The following is a 22035-nucleotide window of genomic DNA, read 5'->3' as shown; positions in this document are numbered from 1 at the left end:
TTTTTTTTTTCAAATTTCAGGAGCTGTGGCAGTTGTAGCCCACATTGATCACTTAGATTTGCATGTTGCGAGCACGGGCGATTGTGGAGCAGTTCTCGGCATACAATGCCCCGAGACAGGGCAATGGCAGGCGAAAAAATTGAATACCGAACACAATGCCGATAATCTCAAAGAGGTGCAACGTATCTTAGAAGAGCACCCCAATGAGGAACATGACACCGCCATACGCAATGAGCGATTGTTGGGGCAATTGGCTCCTTTACGAGCTCTAGGTGACTTTCGTTACAAATGGAGTAACGAAATCATGGACAAATACGTCGTACCTACTTTTGGAGAGCATTCTGTTCCACCACATTACTATACACCGCCTTACTTAACAGCGCAACCTGAAGTACAACATCATATACTGAGGCCAAACGATAAGTTTTTAGTTATTGCTAGCGATGGTTTGTGGGATTTTTTAACACCATCGCAAGTCATAAGTCTAGTTGGCGAACATTTAAATTCAAAAAAGGTGCTAGAACCGATGAAGCTGCCTACAGGAGAAGTTACATTGCTTGAAGTATCCAAATTGCTAGCTGAACGGAAGTAAATAGAATAATATTATAAATTTACAATTTTTGATTGTCGTATTATATTCGTAGAGCTGGACGCGCACGCAAACCTTTGGATCAGAATTCTGCCACACACCTGATTCGAAATGCGTTAGGTGGCACCGATTACGGCATTGAGCACTCCAAAATCGCATATTATCTTTCATTGCCGCAGGATGTAGTGCGCTTGTATCGTGATGATATTACAATTACCGTCATCTATTTCAATACGGAGTACATAACAAAACTCAATGCCGAGACATAGACTACAACTCGAATCAGGGCTCGATTTGGGGTATTCGTCGTGAGCTTACTGCGAATGACCAGCGATTCAGGCCCAGTGCTAAAAACTAAGCATACCTCAATGTAGTCTGTGACACGAAGAACTAAGCCATCCTCTACACTTTAAATTGCTCTTTTAGATACATATATTTGTAAATATCTAAACCTTTTTTATTTACATTTTGGGAAATTTAGTTTCCAGGTTAACATAAAAAAATCTTCGTTCCTTTTCAAGTGCTATAAATTATGTTAGTTTTTAATGATAGTTTGAAATTTCAGTCTTACTTAGCCCGCTGCTTGTTGCTTTAGTTTTTAAGGCCAATTGTGAAAATAGAACGGTGATATAAAATCAGCTTTTTCATTTAATTATGTAATATATAGCGCATAAAGTAACTGCCGCATTTTCTTTTTTTTGAATAAAAGGATTTATTAACTTTATTTATATTAATTAATAGGGGTATTCATTAAAAGTGATAAACTGCTGATAAACTTGATAAAATGATGAATTTATCATTTTGACAAATGAACTGTCAAACTTTGTATGAAAATCTATTCACCCAAAGTTTATCACTTTATCAAACGATTTTGATGGATAAATGCATAATGCAAAAAAGAAGGTAGTTCCTTCAGTGAACAACTTTTCGATTAAAATGCAGATTTTTGACAACTGCTCAATTGTAAAAATTCGAAGCGGCGTTACCCAATTTGAGTTTTTTGGTAGAGGGGATTTTATATCATAAATTTGGAATTATATATAAAGCAGGTGAATTAACATTTACCTTTTAAAAATAATGCATATCTTATCTTAAAAATGTTTAAATTCACATTAAGTTCGATAAAACCTTGCAAAAACTTTATATTTTGGTTAACACAATTTTAGTGAAAATCCTAGTGTCTTTATGCCAACCAAATAAACAAAAAAACAAAAGAAAAGTGCACTCTGCTAATGCATGTTGAAAAGTATGTAATTACTTGTTTCGAGTGGATGCTAATGAATTTTGATCAAGTCACAAAACGCCTAAAAAAGTATTAGCCGTTATCTTACGTTTAAAAATTTTAAGACTTATGGCGGCCTTCCGCGATGCGTCCGGATGGCATGAAGCGAGTCGCTGCGGCAGTGATTACCCTGCGGAACTGGTGTTCGCGAGCGTGTGCGTCTGAAGCCGTTCCAATCAGCTTTTAGTCTGTTCCAGTAGCAGTCCGATTTGCAGGATTTAGTCAGAACTTACAGGAAGTCGTTCCTATTGACATAAAACCTGTAAGTGGCAACACTTTTGAAAGAGAAACTGAGCAACTGTTCCTAGTCAGAAGTTACAGGATTTAGTCGGGAGTTTTTTTTCCTGTAACTTCATGAAAAGTGGCAAATTATTTGTTGAAGTTGGTATACATATGTTCGGTCGTCCGCGGTTGCAAAGTCGGTGGGCTTATGGCAATAAAACGTCCGCCGAAGGCAACTCGCCTGGGCGAGTCGTTTTCTTATTACCTGAGTCGCTTTCTTATCGCTTGGAACAATATTTATTTTTTGTGTACAAAATTGGAACTTAGAAACGGAATCAATTCTTACTTTCACTATTATCAATTATACGCTTTTGGATAATACTCTTGACGCGAAATTTATAAGTTTGTATGATTACTGTAATCGTAATCATGAAAAACCTGATTAGGAATACCGTAATTGTAATACCAAAAATTTTAAGATTACAATTACAGTAATTGTAATCATGAGAATTACGATTATGAATACTTTAATTGCAATCCTAAAAATATTATGACTACAATTAATGTAATCGTAATCCAGAAAACGTTGATTGCGATTTCCTGCTATTCTGTAGAAGTTTAGTAGTTACATAAATGAGCGTAACTTTCCCCGAAAGTATGAAGAATTGATTGATTACTACCATTCCGCAGGGCCTGTATTCAAGCCCGGTTCAACCCAGCATTAAAAAATAAAGAACCTAAAACGTTTTTTTCTAAAAGCGGTCGCCTCTTGGCAGGCAATGGCAAACCTCCGAGTGTATTTCTGTCATGAAAAACAGCTTGTCTTAAAAATGCAATCACCTTTCGGGTCGGCGTAAAACTGTAGGTCCCTGCCCTTTGGGTGACAACATCAAGGTGGACCGTTAATCAAAATCAAACTTTATTGGAAATACTGGGACCACGAGTCTGTGCAGAAAATTACAACAATTTCAAACAAATGTGCGAGTTCATAACTTAAAACCAATATTTGCTCTAAGCATAACTAATTTCTCGATTACTGTAATCGTAATCATGAATTGCATGGTTGCTATAACTTAATTGTAATCCTAAAAATTTAACGATTACGACCACTGTAATCGTAATCCTAATTTTCAAGATAACAATTACGGTAATTGTAATCTTAAAATTTTTAGGATTACGATTACTATAATCGTAATCAAAAAAAGTACGATTCCGACTACTGTAGTCGTAATCGTTAAATTTTAAGGATTACAATTAAAGTATTCGCACTCAAGCATGTTACAATTACAAATAAAGTAATCGTAATGCTGAAAATTTTCGGGATTACAATTACAGTAATCGTAATCCTAAGTAATCAAAATGAAATGAAATATTAAAAAAAATCTAAATTATCTTACAAATAATGGAGAATTAGATGCCTTGAAAATTGATAATTATAATGGACTTTAAAAATGTGACCTATAGATACGGCATCGTTTAAACGCTATCATCACCATACAACCGTTTTAACAAAATAACTGATTTATCGCGGTTTCGGGTTAAATAACAAAATTATATCAGTTAAAAATGGCATATGTACGGTATATATATAATTGATGCCTCAAAAAACCTTTCTTTCCAGCACTATTTTGTTGTATGTATTATTTGCACTATTAAAGCAGTAGAATTCATATTTCATTATATTTTACAACATACATACCACATGTATTAATAATAATTGATAAAGAGCTCATTATTTGATTTTAATAGTATTCAGAAGCATTATGATGCGCATTAGATACACACAACATTTACATACAATTCTTAACTACACAGTACATGTTTCGATTTTCAATAAAAATTTCAAATTGTTAAACATTAAATTTATTAAATTTTCGCTTACTGATGTAGTATTGATGAATCTCCTCCCCCACCTCCGTTGTATTTGCGTTCAGCTTCATGCTTTTGAACACAATTAAGAAACTCCACCTGCATTAGCGTTATTTCTTCCTTTGAAAAACGTTGCATTTTTTGCTTTAGGAATGCAAAAAACAAGTCCAACTCTTCCCGCGACTGTCCATTATAGGTCATAGAAGTAGGTGACTGCAATTGCAATATGGATGAAGTTGCTGTTTGCTGCTGTGCAATATTCGGATTGGTAGAGCTACTGCTCACAACCACAGGGGTTGTAACAATTGTCGATGTTGCCAAATTTTTCAACTTGGTTCCACCAATTACACTACTATTACTGCTACCGCCGCCGCTTTCACCTCCTCCACCACTTGTACTTGGTAAGTGCGGAATAGACTCGATGCAAAAGTCATTCATTGAGTAGGTGAACGAATCGGCTGTTGAATGAGTGTGATGGTGATGATGAGAACTGTTAAAAAAGAGATACTTTTTTTACATTAAATTCAACAAAATACGAAATAATTTCCGTACGTAAAATTTTTCGAATCTGTCGAAGAGCTGCGCACTACTCCGCCTGCCCCAATTATAGTTTCACAATCGACACTGGGCCCGTTACCAGCCTCTTCATACATGCACACTTCTTCATAGTGGACCTCAGTACCATTTGCGTCATCTAGTGAAGAGCCATGTTCGTTCTTAACAATTTCCTGCACATCTTCGACATCATCATCATCATCATGCGTCAATTCCATATGAGAAGATATGCTTGGATCTTCGTGTCCGCCATGGTCGATAGTGGTAACATCATCAGCAACGCTCTCCTCATATGTGGTGAGTATAAATGTCTCATCATCGTTTACCAAAGTAATGCCCGAATTCGAATGATGCACAATGCTGCCCTCGATGTGATCTTCCTTTAAGCGTGTTGAGACACTACCTCCAAGATCATGCAAATCGGAGCGCTGTGTATCCATCATGTAATTTTGGTGACGTTGGGATTTTAATTTTGGCTGATATACGGTGGAAAGGAATTCTAATTCTTTCGCATACCGCCATTTGGATAATCCGTCGCCAAGTTTGGGCTTGCGCAGCCGGTATTGGTGGTAGGTATCTCTTAAGTTTTTCCACTTGCGCCGGCATTCCTCTACCGTATATTTGTCTAAAAAATAAAATTTATATAGCATTCTGTGGAACGATTGACAACTTTTACAATGGTTGGATTACTGTTAACTACCACTTACTTCCGATCTGTGCCGCAATGTCTGCCCAACCGTTTAATACATCAATCCGCCGTCTTTGATTTGGTTGTAACTTGTAGTTGTATAGTGCGGGATTTTGGCGGACCAAGTGTATTAAAGTTATTATATCATCTGCTGGTGCGGTATCCTTTTGATAGCGTTTACGCTCGCGCTCTACACAGTTAAAATTATTGATAGCAGATATAACGGAAGCTTAGTCTTGGGTGGATATATTGGACTTACTCATGGTTTGCATTTTGCAAAAGAGTGGATCCGGTTTTTGTTTAAATAGTTTCGTTTCTCGGTTTTAAATTCTCCTCGCCAGTGCAATGTAGCCACTCGGTACTCGCTGACTTTGTTGCGAGTTGGTTACCACACAACTTCCGTTCGTTTTCATTCAAACAACAGTAAAATAACAATCGCCCTTAACAATTTACCTTTACTTGCTATATTTGGCTAAAAATAGAACCAACTTTTATCCCAAATAAAAAATTTTCAGCAATGGCCAAGAATCCTGGAGCATTTTCCACTTATTTGTCAAATGCGCGTATGGTATTGACGGTAATAAAGCAGTGCAGTAGCTAAAGCAGTGCATTTTGACAACACAAGAAGGTTGAAGGTTTTTTTTTAAGGGCGAAATACACTACACAAAGGGCTTTACAAACCAAGCGAAAAACTTTTTGTTTCAAGCCGTTTGTGCTCTGATAAGCTTGCTATACAGTTCAATGCGAGCGGAAACATGAACGTTCGCAAAGGCAAATAATTCCATTTATATTCTTATGTGACGTTCTCACACATCTGTCAAAACTTGTCGTTGCAAAGCATTCGCATGTGAGCTTGAAAAAAGGCATATTAAATTCTATAATCTGAATCTCTATGTTTTGATGTACCAGCTATTGCTAAAAGTTAAATAATAACGCCGATATTGGTAAAAATCCGTTGTGCGACTAAAGGGGCAATTTGACGCTTTTTAAGCGCCAATACCCTTTGACCCGACTTTTTGAAAATTTTGATTTGTGGACTCTTTTCCAAAATTGTGAGCGACTCTTACCCCTCTTCAAAGATTTTTTAGGAAATGTTAACAGAACCATGCTGTTGAAAAAATTTTCGTCCAGTAAATGCGAAAAAATGCATCACTTAAAACCTTGAAGGGAAATGCCACTCTTCTCCTTGCAGCAACTAGATTTATGTGTATGTTTCCAACCCTGTTTTGTGCAAAGCTTGTCCCGCTTTTTTCTTTTTAAATTCAACAGATTTATTCTTTTACTAGTAAAGAGTAAAGCTACTAAACGGGGTTTCAGACAGGGCGACTCCCTTTCACGTGACTTCTTTAATCTAATGTTGGAGAAGGTAATAAGAGCTGCAGAACTGAACCGCTCAGGAACAATTTACTATAAGAGCGTGCTGGCTTATGCCGATGACATCGATATCATCGGCATCGATGCCGATGATCGAAAACCGCAAAGTCTGTTCTGCCTTTTCCAAGTTGGATAAGGAAGCAAAGCGAATGGGTCTGGTGGTAAACGAGGACAAGACGAAGTATCTCCCGTCACCAAACAAACAGTGAGCAAATTCGCGCCTTGGCACCCACGTCACTGTTGACAGTTACAATTTCGAGAAAGTAGAGAATTTCGTTTACTTGGGAACCAGCATTAACACCGATAATACTGTCAGCATGGAAATCCAACGCAGAATCACTCTTGCCAAGAAGTGTTACTTTGGAGTGAGTAGGCAACTCAGGGTAAAGTCCGCTCTCGACGTACGAAAACCACGCTCTATAAGTCACTCATCATGCCCCTGCTGGTATATGCCGCAGAAGCATGAGTGTTCGAGAGAAAGATTTTGCGGAAGATTTCTGGGCTTTTACGCGTTGGCGACGGCGAGTACCGCAGACGATGGCGAATTAAAATACAGCGGCCCCGCTGGCTTGGTCATGTCGTTCGAATCGACACCGACGCTCCAGCTCTGAAAGAATTCAACTCGGAGCCCGCTGGTGGTAGCAGAGGAAGAGGGAGGCCCCCACTGCGATGGAAGAAGGTGGAGAAGGACTTGGCTTCACTTGGCGTCAATAAAGCGCCAAGTAAGAAGAAGAAGTAAAGAAAAGCAAAAATTATACATTGGCCCTTTTTTCGTCAATGACCTCGTTTCTGCGACTTTCTGAAAATTCTCAATGGCAACACTGGTGACAAGCCTCTTGAGAGACAAACAAAAGTCAAAACTTTTTATTTTCAAACCGCTTACGTTGTGATCAAACCGCTACGTCAGCCAGAAAATTACTTTTTTCTTTTGCTTCATGTTGTCAGATCTTGTGTAGTTGGATCATGGTAAATAGCATGGGTCATTCTGGTCACACTGTTCGCAAGAAAACTGATGAAATGGAAAAAGTAAACAAAAAGAACGCTTGAAAGTGATAAAAGAAAACCGACAATAATGAAAAAGGCGCAAAACGCAAAAAGAAACAGAATGCAAGTGGAAAGGTAATCGAAATTTGCAATAAAAGACAAGACACAAACAAGACGAAAATTTATCAAAAAAATACGTGCTCTTACATTAAGTAAAACTTTTCAAATTAGCAAAAAATAAAAAAGTTTCGCTCCCAAGAAAAACCTATCTGGTTTAATGAAACTTTTGAAACCTAGCTGGGTGCATCATGACGGTATGATCTTTTGTACTGCTGGTCGTTTGAGAATAAATCTGAATGAAAAAATTATATAAATATTTTTTTTTTAATCACTGCTAAAGATAAGCCAATATTCTCCGTGGATGTGCACCAGGAATGTCTTAAATTTGCCACTGGCGGTCAGGGCTTGGATTCCGGGCGTGTCGTGATATGGAATTTATTACCAGTACTATCGGAAAAAGTAGAACAGGATGAGAACGTACCAAAGATGCTATGCCAATTGGACAACCATTTGGCATGTGTAAATTGCGTTCGTTGGTCACCTAATGGTCAAATGTTAGCTTCGGGGTCGGATGATAAATTGGTTATGATTTGGAGAATGTCAAAGGTACAATAATATTGAAAGCTTACATATCGTTACCTTAATTTAAAAACGTCCTATCTCACATCGCCGCTGTAATACAAAACGCCGTAACTAAGTAAAAGTCCATAATTAAAAGTTCATAATTAAATTTTTGATTTATATCGTTGTATGCAGTAGGTACAAAATTTTAGGTACCTTAAATGTACTGTGGTATAGGTTTTGAGGTTTTTGAATAATCATTCAGCCTTATCCTAAGTTTCCTTCGGTAAACGAGGGCGCCATTGAACTAAGAAGGTCTTGATTAAGTAAGATCAGCTTTCAAAACTTTTGCTTAGAAAAACAGTTCAAACCCTGAACACAGTGTTATAAGCGCCGAACATTTCACCGTAAGAGCTCTAAAACTTCCCTCCTAAATATCTCAAAATTTTGACATGGTACGGATTTTCTAAAAACGGCATCGTAATCTAGGGGCCAAAATTAAGCTTACGTGTTTGGTCGTTTGGCTGTGATATTTCAAAACTTAAAAATTTACCTACAGTGTAATGATTATTTTATGATTTTTATTTTTTTCGCTCACCCGAAAATTTTAAATCCGCCCATAGTAAATCATGGAGATCAAAAGGGGAAAAGTAAACCGGTTCGGGTAAAATGAAAGTCATGTATTTACTATGGCCGGAATACAAATTTTCGGGTGATTTTTTTTCGGGCGAAACTCAGGATAAGGCAGATTATCGTTAATCTTTATTGAAATCGAAAAAATAATAATTGTAACTTGCAGTAGGAAAATTAAAACTGCTTTACGACTTGTTGATTTGTTTAGTTCAAATTTATAAAATAATGATTATTTTTCGTCCCTAATTAAAAATTAAAAAATTTAGGGGCCAAGTGGAGTTTTCGGTACGGGAGGTCTTCAAAAAAATGCCGAATCATGGAAATGTACGGCTACTCTACGTGGGCACTCAGGGGATGTGCTTGACCTGGCTTGGTCTCCTAATGAACGATGGTTAGCCAGTTGTAGTATTGATAATACCATCATCATCTGGGATGTACAATCTTTTCCCAATATGGTTACAACTTTGAGGGGCCACACTGGATTGGTTAAAGGAGTAGCGTGGGATCCCCTGGGGAAGTTTTTGGCATCTCAAAGTGATGACCGAAGTGTTAAAATGTGGAAGACCAGTGATTGGAGTTGTAGCAGCACTATTACTGAGCCCTTTAAAGGTTGCGGCGGCACCACTCATATACTTCGGTTATCTTGGTCCCCGGATGGACTGTACCTAGTGTCAGCACATGCTATGAACGGCGGAGGCCCTACTGCACGCATTATAGAACGAGAGGGATGGAAATGTGACAAAGACTTTGTAGGTCACAGAAAAGCTGTAACATGCGTTCGGTTCCACGACACAGTCTTGACAAGGCAGGCATCCAACGCAGATAGAAAACTTCAGTATTGTTGTATGGCGATGGGCTCCAGAGATCGATCGTTATCAGTTTGGATGACTGCATTAAATCGACCATTAGTCGTTATACACGATCTATTCAGTGATAGCATATTGGATCTTTCTTGGGGACCAGCAAAATGTATTTTGATGGCATGTAGTGGCGATGGAACAGTGGCTTGCTTGCAATTTTCTGAAAGCGAACTTGGAACTCCTGTTTCAGATGAAGAAAAGGTTTGCAGAAAATCAAAGTTGTTCATAACTTGTTCAAATCTTTATAACTCATATATTTTTAGAACTCGTTGTTTCAAAAAACATACGGAAAAAGTGTAACCCTTGAAAACGGTTCTAGTGGTGGAGCTGACATACTGATTGAAAATCCCGAACTTCTGGGCGAGACACAAGAGAAGCCTATGCCTCCCAGCTTGCCAACAGCAAATATTAGTAAACAAAACTACAACGTTACTCAGCCAACCGCGTTGGTTGCCATATCGAACGGACATTCCGAATTGCCTTCTACAAATTTGTGTTCAACAGGAAGCGACGAAGTGCGGCCAAGCAATACTAATGCAGTTAGGAAACAAACAGAAACTAGAACTGCTGACGGAAAACGACGCATTACTCCAGTTTTTGTAGCACTTAATCAAGATGTGAGGTAAGAGCGCACTAAATTTCTTTGTTAATAATAACTGAATTGTGACTAAATCATATAAATTGAAGTGAGTCTCCGAACACGTCGCACCTTGTATCGAATTCTCCAGCTGTAACAGCATGGAATTCCAATACATCAACAGCAATAACGACAGCAAGCATATCTGCAGAAGTGAATCCACCAGGAACGAGCACATTTGCCAAACCGACGATAACTGAGGCCCAAGAAATGTGAGAATTAACAATTTTGAATTAATCATCTCATTCGCCTATGTAACGCACTTTCTAGATGCTTGGATGCCCGACTTATAAAAACTACATCATCTGCTGCAAAATTACAGCCCCAAAAAGCGGAAAATAGTTCGGTGAAGACATTCCCGCTCATTGTCACTTCAAAGTCATCTACCAGCGCCCCCTTCAGCGGAGCAACAACCTTGGCAACTGATCATTTACCCACAGCTGTGAAACCATACCAAGCTTCTACTACTGGTCCAAAATTGGTTATTAATAGCAACACAAAATGTGAATTCCAAAAAACTGCCCTAGACCATAGAGTTCATGTTCACAATGGGTATTTAGGTACTGGTAGTGGGTTTTTGGCAAAAGTGACCGGCTACAATATACAAAGGCCGGCTCAGATAGAAAAACTTTGGGAAATTTTAGTTGGTTTGTATTGGATGCAGTTTTAAGAAATTCGGAAAACTCTTATCTTGTTTGTCTTTTTAGGTTCGCCAATTGTTAATTTGAATTTTTGCCATAAGCACGTGATGCTGTGCAGTATGGATGGTACATTGCGTTTGATGGATATGCATACTGGCAGAGCCAAAATGCCCGTTATAAGTATAAGTTCAGCTGCGGTTCAGTGCACTTTCGTAAGTAAATTTCATGAAATCGTCAAATGCAACGTTTCGCCAGGGGCATCATAAATATGCATCTTTGTAGGTTCGGTTGTAGTTGGATTCTAGCCTTTAAAGTCCCTATTTCTCCATCCAAAAACTAGAAGTAAAACCCATAGAGATTAGGCCGCCTCTGTCGGATTGATGGCTGGCTAAAGACTTTTTACCCGCTATCGGTCCAGTGGTCACTCGGTTATTTCGGAGACAAAACTAGTAAGCCACGTAAAATTAAACAGAGGGTACCACAGGATGTCCCCACTACTATTTAATTATTACATTTCAAAGCTTCCTCAACCACCAGAGGGTGTTACTATTGTCTCCTATGCTGACGATTGTTCGATCATGGCGTCTGGGAATGGAATTGATGACATGTGCTCCAAAGTAAACGGTTATCTCGCCGAACTTTCTCGCTTCTTCACTGCAAGGAGCCTTGCCCTATCCCCTGCGAAATCCTCGGCAACCCTATTCACCACCTGCACAAGGGAGGTCAGACTGCAATTGGGTATTCACGTCGATGGCGTAACAATACCGCCGGTGAATAACCCCAAAATCCTCGGGGGTTACCTTCGACAGTTTGCTCTCCTTCTCGGCGCATACAACCGCAATTGTCAACAAAGTGCAGAGCCGAAACAATGTCCTCAAGTCGCTGGCCGGCAGTACTTGGGGCAAAGAGAAAGAAACGTTGTTGGCAACAGCCCATAATGATTCCATCATAGGTTTCAGAGGTTGAAAGTAGAGAATACACGCTAACAAAATCCCTCACGTCGATAAGTCATATGAAAAAGTTAATGGAGAAGCGAGAACCGCTACATCCAAGCCACTAATAATATATGCTATGCTAATGACATAGTCATAACTAGAGGGAAGTTCGAGAGCAGTTCTTTCAAAATGGACTGCACCTAACGAAAGGATAATGTTCTTAGATGGAATTCAACACCAACCTAGCCAAAATCTCACGTGAAGCACAAAATCACTGGTGTTTGGTTTCAAATTCGGACCAACTGGAACGTAATAAGATTTTCTTTTCTAATTGGATCAACGATTAAAATTAATTAATCGTAATCACAACCGACAATTAACAATTAAAAAATGTAATCATTAATCGTACAGTTGATTACGATTAATTAATTTTAATCGTTAATCGTGATTAACATTTTAATGGTTTATTTTTAATCGTTAATCAGATTAACATTTTGTCAACACTGGTATGCGCCTAAAAATATTCAAGGGGATTCATATTTAATTCAATAGACTCTAATCTTAACCTTATCCTGACAAACCCAGACGGCTTGTACATTTAGTGTTAGAAGTCGTCTTATCGGACAATAGTATTTGAGAAGAAAGAAGTATATGATTGTTTCTCAGAGTAGCACATAAAGGTGAAGAGGGAAATGAGATAGTGTACGAACTAGCTAGGATAGCCACAACTTCATTATGGCCTGAGCCATTCCTCATCAATCTTAATTAGGTATCGTCAAAGGTAATCGCACAGGACACTGTAGACTGAGGGTTTGCCTGCACAATCTAAGCATTAGGTTTAACGAACTCTCGTCTCTTCTGTGAATCGACCAAAGAGACAACATTTCATCTTTGTAGTTGTTGTAACAGCATAAACAATTCTCGAAGAGTTTTTGACAGTCAATTTTCTAGTCGATTGCGATGATGACTTACTTCCTTAAGATCCCCTGGAATTTTTGGGGTCTTGGTTCAACAGAAGCATTGTCAAAGGCAGAGAGTATAAATCTTATGTCACAGTGCATACCTCATTAATACATATCTAAGTTGATTCTTGTAATATACATTTTTCGTTTTCTTATTTAAGTGTCCCAGTGGTCGCTTGGTTGGTGTGGTTACCGACTGCGGCACTTTACGCATCTGGCACATTGAGGAGCGGCGTATATTTTTATCAACGACTTGTAATGATATTGGCGGAAAGCTAGGCACGGTTGTACAATTTAATATCACAGAAGACGGCATACCGATGATTTTATATGCCAATGGTAGTGCTTATTCATATTCGCCGCAACTGCAATCATGGCTTGTACTCAATAATAAGGATCCTCTAGTACGTCATGGTCTGCAAACCACGATTCCTAAAGATTTTGAGAAAAACTATTTTTCATATCCATTGATTTCCACACAAGCTGCAACCAATACATTTGCTGCCATGAACACTTCAGTAGATATGTAAGTCATATGAATTTCTTATCTGCTGAATAAATGAAATGCTCTCTTTTTCTGTGTATTTAGCAGATCAGCTAATACCTCCCATTTATTAAAGTTGTTTGTTCGTTATAGGAATATGCAGGACTGGCAGTCCAGTGCCAAACTGAATTTTATAGAAAATCAACTTATGATAGCAGAAGCCATTAATTCCCCCGAAGAATTGATTTTCTGGTACAACATGTACGCGTATCAGCTGGCGCTTAGCGGGACTGAACAACGTTTAAGGATATTACTGGATGATTTGCTGGGCTCTTCACCACGTAATGGCGGGCTCGATCACAAAATACTGGTAATTTGTAAATTTTCAAAACAATATCAATTCTAATGTGTACATACATACATTTGAATGTATATTTATCCTTAAAAACAAAAGGCAGTGCCCAAGCATCAATTATTAGAGAACGTGCTGAATACACTTAAACCGCATGTAAAATGGCAGCGGTTGTATATGGAATATCACGAGCTGTTCGAGTTTTGTATGAGACCGGGTTCAAGTGTTGTCACAGATGTCGTTATGACGACTCCTCCAAATACGAATATGGAAACCGAGGCAAATTTGTCGAAATCAAGGGATGTAATGTAGGCATTGTATATTTTCGAATTGTTAACGAAAAAAGAAACAAACGACTGCCAACCGTTATAGTGCGATAAACGACCAAAGTCGGCCTGTAAACAGGTTAAATACCATGCAATTATTGTTGAAAAATTTAAAAACAAGTTCAGCACAGAGTTGTATTAGAAATCTTTAACAAATCATGGAGAAACACATAGTGGAACGTGTATTTGCCTAAGGACTGCCACCACAGAGTTATTCCCCATTTAGGCATTGTTTATGCTGCTACAAGTAGCCTGTTCGACAACCTGAAAATTCGTTCCCACGACAGTCGGGCCTACGTAACCGGAACGACCCAGAATTATATTTGGCAGAGGAATCTCCAAAAACTACAATAAAAACCTGATAATTATCAAAAAGTATCAGATTTGGCGTTCATATAAGCGAACACTTCCAAAGTTGTTTATTCTTACTGGTAAAAATGTTCTACAAGAAAAACAGCTGATCTGATTGAAATGTATAGCTTCTTTTACTTTGAAATACATATATACATAGCTTTACATTTTGATTCTTATTTGTTACGCAATTGCATGTAAAAAACTGTGATCAGCAGCATCTTAAACTTTCAAGTTTTAAAATTAAGCGTTGGCTTACCTTTTTAATTTTTGTATTGAGATACAATTTTTCATTACTCCCTTGTTGCTGTTGTTGTAGCGGGTGCTTAGCCGTTCATTACTCTTCTGCAAGTTGTGCTGAATAATTTTATTAGTTATTTCCCATTGTGTCTCCTTGCCTTCAGTCACGAATGGCTATACAATTTATGAGTCCTAGCCCCATTATGTATGGGGACTGGTGTCTACATAGATGCTGGTCTAGTAACCATGGCTACACATATCGTACTTTGTATTATGTATAGCTACTAATCTCAGTATAGAGAAAACGCAGACATGTACATTTCAAAGTAATTCATGTTCAATTCAAAGCAACCGTGTTCATTAAATCTTTATCGGAATCTTCCGTATACAACACTGCGCTGAACTGTTTCCGAGCATGTTAATTGGCTTAACAAGTTAACTTACTGCATTTTATTTAACATGTTTGCGAGCTGATTTTCCCGATTTAACAAGTTAATTGGTGTATTTTTGAATGTAGTGCTAGATCGAGTTGAAAACGTTTTTCCATCAATTTGGCAAGCGTACAAGTCTTTTTTTATTGCATGTACATACATTCATAATATAAAAATTTTATAATTTATAAAGAAAAATACAAAGAAAAAATTATGTATGTTTTTGTCTTAATTTCGCTTCATCACCTCACTGCATATACGCAGGACCAGGAGTGGGTACGCTTTTCAGCGGTGAATCAAAATCTATTTCTGGTTGTTCAGGTATTGGACCTTCGTGCATAGTCGCACCGATCCGTTCCTGGAGTGTTTCATACAGTTTGTGGACCGTTTCGTTATGGCCAGTTGTGGGTTGAATAGCCTTCATGAGTGTAGCCAATCTCCCGGTAGGCAATTTATTGTGCACATACCACAACAGCTTTAACATATGCCTCGTAACATTATCGCGTGTCAGTCCAGCGAAGAGGAATTCATCGAAGAGCGTAGTACAAAAATCTTCAGTGGAAAATTCTTCCGCCATTGGGATAAGCAATGCGATCTAAAAATTCAATGCATTAATTTGATTTGAGTTGGATATGTAGTACATATATGTATATCGAGACACATATCGTTCGTTACCGTAATATAAATAAGCACTATCTCCTTTTCTTGAAAATCCTACTTTGTACAACTTATCACTAAAAACCTAATGGAAATTGAAGGCTTGAATTAAAAAAAAAAAATAACTTTAAAGAAGTTTCCAACTAAAAAATGCAAAATATTGTTAAGTTTCTGAAATAACTTTGCAAAAAAACAAAACTGGTTGGTAGGGCCTTTCTATATATAACTAATAAGGTAACGATATGTACTGTGAGCGTTAAATTAATGTGTACACCTAAGTCTAATATAATCAGCCCCATGCTTCGACAACATTGACATTGTCTACTGTGGTGGTAAAATAAAGAGCGAAATACACCACACAAGCGGCTTGTCAAACATACTTTTCCCATTTTGCCATAGACCATGCAAACATGAGTCGTTCAAGCACAGAATTTTAGTTTTCTTTCGGTTAACAATGTAAAACATTTTAGTTTTCTACCATTATTCTCCCTTACGTCTTCACTTGGTGAAATTTCAGTTGCAATTGAGGCGATTTTACCATCCACATCGCAAGCGGTTTGATCAAACGTCAACATGGCGGCCAGAAAATCAAAAAAATTTGATTTTTGCTCAAATTTCCCTCAAGCGGCTTGTCGAACCTTCAAACACCCCATAGACAGCACAAATGGCTTGAGGCAAAGGGAAATTTCGCTTAGTTTGTCAAGCCGCTTGTGTTGTGTATTTCGCTCTTAAGTAAACGACGAAAATCGTCGAAAAGTGTACAGTTCTGCAAAGTTTTACCGTGAAACTTTCTATACCATTCGGCTCTCGAAAAACGACTTGCATTCGACACGACTCTCGCAATGAGGGTGAATATCGTCGTTTAAAGTGCAAAACCGCGAATCGTCATTCCGCAAAGCCGCGTAACTGACATTTGCTGCCAAAAATTGGATTTGCTCATACAAGCTCTTGGCTCAATCATTATCCATTCGTCGCGGTTTTAAATTTTGTTGATACGCGGTTTTTTTACTTTAAACGACGATATACGAAAATATAGTTCATTCGATAATATCAACCAAATAAATCAAATAAGTTTTGATTAAGCGTTATATGGAAAAAAACGCACAGCACCCTTCACATAGAAGTTCTAAAGGTCAACGGTAATTTTTAGCGAGCCAAAATTTGCATTTTGAGCTACAAAAACTCGAAAATTTTCTAGAAATTCTGAATACAAATCTTAATTTTGATGATAATTTTTTGAATTTTCGGGAAATTCATACTGTGTGTGCAACTTTGATTTATATGGTTTATATTATGGGATGAACTATATTTTGATAAATAATTAATGCAAACATTGTTCATGCAAATAATTGTGAATATTAAATTATATGTGAGCATATTGTTGACTTACAAGTGAATGTAGGAATGGATCTTCGTAGGCACGGTCATCCTTGCAAGCAGACAATATTGCTAAAACGCGCAGTACGCCAACACGATCTTTCAGGCGTGCCGTATGCAAAGTGTAATACATCGCCAATATGCTGGCTACAGAACTCTCCTGAATATACGCCTCAACGGCATCTGGTGCAGGCCCCGAGTGCTCAATCGTGCAAAGTGCAGATTCACGCTCGTCTGGAGGTAATTTCGAATGCAAACTACGACATTGATCATCCACCATAAGTGACATTAGCGCAGGTAAAAACTTTGTAACAACCTGGCAGTCAAGTTTTGGTTCCTTAAAATCTTGGGAATCAATCATTACCCACGCACTCAATCCCAAGGCGAGCATACGCAGCAATAAGATGAGAATGGTATTATCGCGAGGCAGTCCTTCGTTATTAATTAAATGTTGTAAAATTTTAATTGCTGACGTGGCTAAAAAATTGATAGCATATGGGTCGCATAACGTCATCGATAAATCGCCCAAAACCTGCTCTTGTCCACGTTTTATGTTGTCTAAAAAACCTTGCAGCTCGCGAGATCTTTTTATGTCAACATTCTTCTCGCGAATGCAAGCATCCAAGCACCAAGTAAATTTATGACATGGATCCACGGAAATTATTTCCTGAACCTCCAAATCGTGAAGTGCCATCAACAACTCGGCACGAAGAGTACAATAATGAACATTGCGGGTTCGTAAGAACAAGGTGCGTAAAAATTGCAATACCATGTCGTATAGTTTCACACTCTGCCCTATCATATTCGCCAACTTTTGCACTACTTCACCCTGTCGCCGCACCTTTGGCGATGGGTGAAAGAAAAGATTGTTTAAATTTGTATGATCGAATAGGACATGTTCTTTCTCACGAATGTACTGTGATAAAAGTGGCGAAACTTCGTCACCGAATAGAGATTGATTGTCGCGCCAAATCTGTCTTTTTACTTCCGTGTCTGTATCCGAATAGAGTTCTCGATCGCGTACTAAAATTCGCAAATATTTGTCATCAATATGTTGGGTATTTCGTAAAATCGCCATTACTACTGGTCTAAGCGCTTTAACCCTGACAACGGGAAAACTCTTTACCAACAATTCCTTCAATTTTTTGTCACGCTCACGCGGATCCTTTTGCCCCAACTCATTAATATGTGCAATCAGCTTTTCCCGCAACTCCTATGAATTTATAAATATCACTAGTCACTAAAAGAAACCAAATTCTGTTTTGCTTACCTCCATGAGCGAAGTGTGAAAATCCAGACGCCGCACACCATGCAAATCCAAAAGTGGCAACATCGGCCGCAAAGACGGTAAAAGCACACCATTTTCCAGCTACAAATCAAATAACATTATTTTCGAGATAGTATTTTGTGTCAAATACATATGTAGAAACACAAACCTGAAAGCTTTCAATCGCCTTTAGAGGATCGGTGCATGATGTAAGCGCTTCTCGGAGATATGCTTGCCCTGGAATATTGACTTCCTCTAGGCCAGTACCAGCAAACTTCGGTCGCACGGACATTTTTATTAGTTTGGAATATATTTAATTTCTCACCGTGGACTTGTATTTAGAAAAAACAAATCGTTTTTCTTTTTTTTTTTGTTATGATTTAATGTTGCTTCCGTTTCGCTTTATTTCATCAAAGTTGAATGCACAGTATATACAGTAATAAACCTTTTTGAGTACTCCTCGGGTAAAATCTGATCAGGGTTGAAAATGAGAAGGAGCATGCATTTTGTTGATTCAGAGTTGTATACAAAATTACTGTGGTATGAAAGGGAGCAACAATCGTACTATGGCAGAGTGGCGCAAGTCATGAATGTGGAATAGTGCCCGAAACTAATTGCAAAAGTGTAAAAACATTGCAAATTATTGTCTATTATTATAGATAATAGTACAGATAGTTCATAGTTCATAGTTCAGTGTATAATAATTAATATTACACCGTAAATGATAATGAACTGTTAAACGCTTGTAACTTGTAGATCACGTAAACTTGGGTCAAAGAACGCAGATAACAACAAGGGACAACTCGTTATAATTGTAACGAAAGTGTGCAACAGGGGCGTGCCTTACTTGCTGTCTCCACAGGCAAAAGTTTTTATCTTGATAATGTTATCAGGCAAAATTTTGCCCATGGAGACCGCATATTGCTCTTGGCAAGCAATAATAATCAGAGCTTTTATCTTGATAAATATTGCGAGCAATTTGGTACATTGACAGCTACATTTTCATTTGCGCGATAGCTTCGTGGAGACAACATTATCGATATTTCAATATAAAAGCAAAAATTGAACAGTTTTCTATTAAAATATGTGTTATTATTTGCTTGGGTGTGAAATAGCATACTTTTTAAACTTTTTAATTGATGAAATCCGGCAAAATTGCCATCTTATAAATGCTTTTATCAAGATAAAAAATGCCCACGCACAAATATTGCCGCTGATAAAATTTTTATCAGGCAATAAAAATGACAGTTGGTAGGCAAAAACTTTTGCCTGTGGAGGCGGGCCGTTAGCCTTTCATCCAATCAAAAAACGCACTAGAGCAAAAGAGAAGGCACGCCCTTGTTTTGCACTTTCGTTACAATTATAACGAGTTGTCCATTCTGGTTATCTACGTTCTTTGGCAAAAGTGCTCTAAGAATGAAAATGCCAAAAATGGCCCTATGTGCCTGCTTTTCCATCACTGACCTAGACTAACGAAACGAAATAGGGTCCAAAACGTAACGTCAGAAGACGCGAAAACGCCTATAAAACAAAGTCATAGAAAATTAAATATGTACTATATATATGTAATATGTAATAAATAGAGAATTGCTTGAGAGGATAGGTTCGTAAAAAAAAGAAAATCCAACCAAATGAGTGAATAAGGTAATGGAGCGATGAAAATCAACCAGAAAGAAAAAGTAAATTGTACAAAACCGTTTTGAAATTCATTTCGCAGTGAATTCCAGAAGAAGTGGTTGTGCTCGTTTTCAGAATCAATTGTTCGTGGGATTTATGCATCCCAATTTTCAATTTTAAGAATTGAAACAGTTTCCCATTGTTAAAAAGTGCAGTGAATTAAATGAAAATCTACACGTACGATAAAAGAAAAATATGACTCCAAAAGACGAACTTTAGTTCCGAAAAAAGTAATTACATACATACATATGCGCATTTCTATATTCGGGTAAGTTTTTTTTTGAAAATAACTAGCTGAAATTAATAAATGTAAATGTAAAAACATGTATCTTACTTACATATGTATGTACATAAGGACGTATCTTCTTCCCTTTTTTTCACAGCATAAGAAAATCCATAGCATAGGCGGCTCCAATTTTCCTCTTTGAGATTTCTAGTCACAATTATTTAGGAAGTTGACAAGGTGTTGTATACTGTCGCATTGTTGTATGTCATAAACTTTAAACGGGTAAAACACTATTAAAGGGATTCGCAAGCTAAAAAGCCGTATTGTGAAATTCCACACAGTTAAAAAATATTTGGTTGTGGTTTCAAGTCCTCTAAACATTTATTTAGCCTTTAAATACTACAATATACGTCAATACAACACTTATAGGGAATTTACGTGATTCTACTTTCACAGGCGATTAGTTGAATCAAAAGTTGAACGAAAGTAGGCATCCGACCAACTTCATTGAAAGAGATTAGTTGAAGGACCGTTTACACCAGGCGGTTGTGGCCTTCTAGTTTAGAAGTAAAAGGGACTGATGCTTTGGCTTGATGCATTTCTGAACGTACCCCATGTTATATGCATGATGTCGAAATCGTCGATAGTGATGTTTAACCGGCAAGTAGATATTGAACAGCCGGCCCTTAGGGCCTTTTCCGTTTTCTCCATACCCGGTTAATAGCCCAGTTATTCAAACTTAGCGTTGCATGAGAGTTGTCACATAAGAATCTGTTAAATGGGCTTCGCGTGTAAGCGGTTACCCAACGCATAGCACTTACCATGTAAAATTCTACATGTAATATTAATAATAGTAATAAATAATAATTATATGTAATATTAATAATAATATTATGTTGTATCGGTAACGTCGGCAACGATGTTTAACTGGCGATTAGTGTTAACCAGAGTTGGTGAAAACGGCCCTTGTGTATACTTGACAATTCGTCGCTTTTCTTCCTCTGTTCCACTTGCTAATATGTGCGTAATTGACCGAGGCCAACAACAATAGAATACAACAAAAACACACATGTATGCTTTTGGACAACCCCAACAAACGATCTAGGCATATTGTCGCAAAGCTCTTGTTTTTTTTTTTCGTCTCTCGTTGTTGTGGACAGACAATAGGCGGTCGTGGCATCGCAAGTACAGTTTTTGCAGGCACGAGCTGTTGAATACAACGAAGTGATAAATGAATGGGTAAATGACAAAACAAAAATCAACATAGTCAATTGCGGAGAGAACGAAAATACAAGACTAGAATGGAAAGCTAAAATACACTAAAACAAAAGCGTAAACGGCGTTTGAAATTAAAGAAGAGAGGTATAACGGAACGAAGAGCTCAAAGAATACCAAATGTCAAGCAAAGCGAATGCGCATGTCGTAAACAAAACGCGAAAATTGGAAGTGGTGTGGGCAGTGGTTTTATATATTTGCATATGCAGCAACAAGCATTATTGGCTAGATACCGAAAACGCGCCCGATTCACTTTTTTCTTCTCGCACGTAAACTTTTTATAATACATAGATTGTGCATATTAAAATTAAAGGTGGCGAAAAGTATGTAAAAAATATTGGAACGTGTAAGAGCATTTATCAATACAATAAATTGTTCGCAAAAGCTGTTGATGGCATAATTAATGAGAAATATAAACGCTTTTGACGAATTCATTGCTATGTACCTTCATATTTGCGAATATACATATACAATATGTAGGTATGTATATTGTACATTTATATATATGTACGTTTGTATG

General features: G+C 37.7%; 5 protein-coding genes across 8 annotated transcripts in view; 3 read left to right on the top strand and 2 right to left on the bottom strand.

Moving 5' to 3' along the window:
- Window positions 1-20: 20 nt before the first annotated feature.
- Window positions 21-1348, top strand: LOC118750664 (pyruvate dehydrogenase [acetyl-transferring]-phosphatase 1, mitochondrial-like; the record flags this gene model as incomplete). Its single annotated transcript, XM_036485397.1, is given in 2 exon segments — window positions 21-588; window positions 645-1348. Coding segments are annotated over 2 exon segments (782 nt in total), but the record flags the coding sequence as incomplete, so codon positions are not given.
- Window positions 1349-3800: 2452 nt separating this feature from the next.
- LOC118750672 lies at window positions 3801-5788 on the bottom strand. The gene is made up of 4 exons (XM_036485407.1): window positions 5465-5788; window positions 5225-5395; window positions 4515-5142; window positions 3801-4452 (listed from the first exon to the last, which is right to left on the bottom strand). Exons 1-4 carry the CDS (start codon window positions 5475-5477, stop codon window positions 3972-3974), a joined length of 1293 nt encoding a protein of 430 aa, XP_036341300.1. The 5' UTR covers window positions 5478-5788; the 3' UTR covers window positions 3801-3971.
- Window positions 5789-7648: 1860 nt separating this feature from the next.
- LOC118750670 (protein HIRA homolog) lies at window positions 7649-15036 on the top strand. The gene is made up of 10 exons (XM_036485405.1): window positions 7649-7877; window positions 7964-8229; window positions 9084-9878; window positions 9941-10299; window positions 10365-10526; window positions 10585-10961; window positions 11022-11167; window positions 13014-13378; window positions 13490-13706; window positions 13791-15036. The coding sequence occupies exons 1-10, from the start codon at window positions 7841-7843 to the stop codon at window positions 13998-14000; spliced, it is 2934 nt and encodes a 977-aa protein (XP_036341298.1). The 5' UTR covers window positions 7649-7840; the 3' UTR covers window positions 14001-15036.
- A 126-nt stretch (window positions 15037-15162) lies between these two features.
- On the bottom strand, window positions 15163-18813 carry LOC118750671 (negative elongation factor B). Its single transcript, XM_036485406.1, has 4 exons — window positions 18507-18813; window positions 18341-18439; window positions 17084-18283; window positions 15163-15631 (listed from the first exon to the last, which is right to left on the bottom strand). Exons 1-4 carry the CDS (start codon window positions 18627-18629, stop codon window positions 15284-15286), a joined length of 1770 nt encoding a protein of 589 aa, XP_036341299.1. The 5' UTR covers window positions 18630-18813; the 3' UTR covers window positions 15163-15283.
- A 1246-nt stretch (window positions 18814-20059) lies between these two features.
- Window positions 20060-22035, top strand: part of LOC118750669 (uncharacterized protein PB18E9.04c-like) — a 20307-nt gene continuing 18331 nt past the window's right edge. For 2 of the 4 annotated variants that reach the window (XM_036485400.1, XM_036485404.1), the window contains exon 1: window positions 20060-20282. The gene's annotated coding sequence lies outside the window, so the exon portion shown is untranslated. Of the gene's footprint in view, window positions 20283-21350; window positions 21603-22035 lie in introns of those variants that run through there. The other 2 variants (XM_036485399.1, XM_036485403.1) reach the window with 2 other exon arrangements.

This window comes from Rhagoletis pomonella, unplaced genomic scaffold, assembly GCF_013731165.1.
Source record: "Rhagoletis pomonella isolate Grant_MI unplaced genomic scaffold, Rhpom_1.0 Rhpom_scaffold_00348, whole genome shotgun sequence".
Classification (NCBI taxonomy): Eukaryota; Metazoa; Arthropoda; class Insecta; order Diptera; family Tephritidae; genus Rhagoletis; species Rhagoletis pomonella.
Note: the sequence above shows the minus strand (reverse complement) of the source record. Positions and strands in the feature narration are given on the sequence as shown.

What these genes read in the sequence shown, in the direction of transcription:
- LOC118750672 (XM_036485407.1), bottom strand. An exon ending in CATTGCGGCACAGATCGGAA is followed by an intron (nt 5,143 to 5,224) that starts GTAAGTGGTAGT and finishes TTTATTTTTTAG; the next exon opens with ACAAATATACGGTAGAGGAA. An exon ending in ACAGATTCGAAAAATTTTAC is followed by an intron (nt 4,453 to 4,514) that starts GTACGGAAATTA and finishes CTTTTTTAACAG; the next exon opens with TTCTCATCATCACCATCACA.
- LOC118750670 (XM_036485405.1), top strand. Translation starts at nt 7,841, where the DNA reads ATGAAACTTTTGAAACCTAGCTGGGTGCATCATGACG. An exon ending in TGATTTGGAGAATGTCAAAG is followed by an intron (nt 8,230 to 9,083) that starts GTACAATAATAT and finishes TAAAAAATTTAG; the next exon opens with GGGCCAAGTGGAGTTTTCGG. An exon ending in GGCTCGATCACAAAATACTG is followed by an intron (nt 13,707 to 13,790) that starts GTAATTTGTAAA and finishes TAAAAACAAAAG; the next exon opens with GCAGTGCCCAAGCATCAATT.
- LOC118750671 (XM_036485406.1), bottom strand. Translation starts at nt 18,629, where the DNA reads ATGTCCGTGCGACCGAAGTTTGCTGGTACTGGCCTAGAGGAAGTCAAT. An exon ending in TTCACACTTCGCTCATGGAG is followed by an intron (nt 18,284 to 18,340) that starts GTAAGCAAAACA and finishes ATAAATTCATAG; the next exon opens with GAGTTGCGGGAAAAGCTGAT. An exon ending in ATCCATTCCTACATTCACTT is followed by an intron (nt 15,632 to 17,083) that starts GTAAGTCAACAA and finishes TTGAATTTTTAG; the next exon opens with ATCGCATTGCTTATCCCAAT.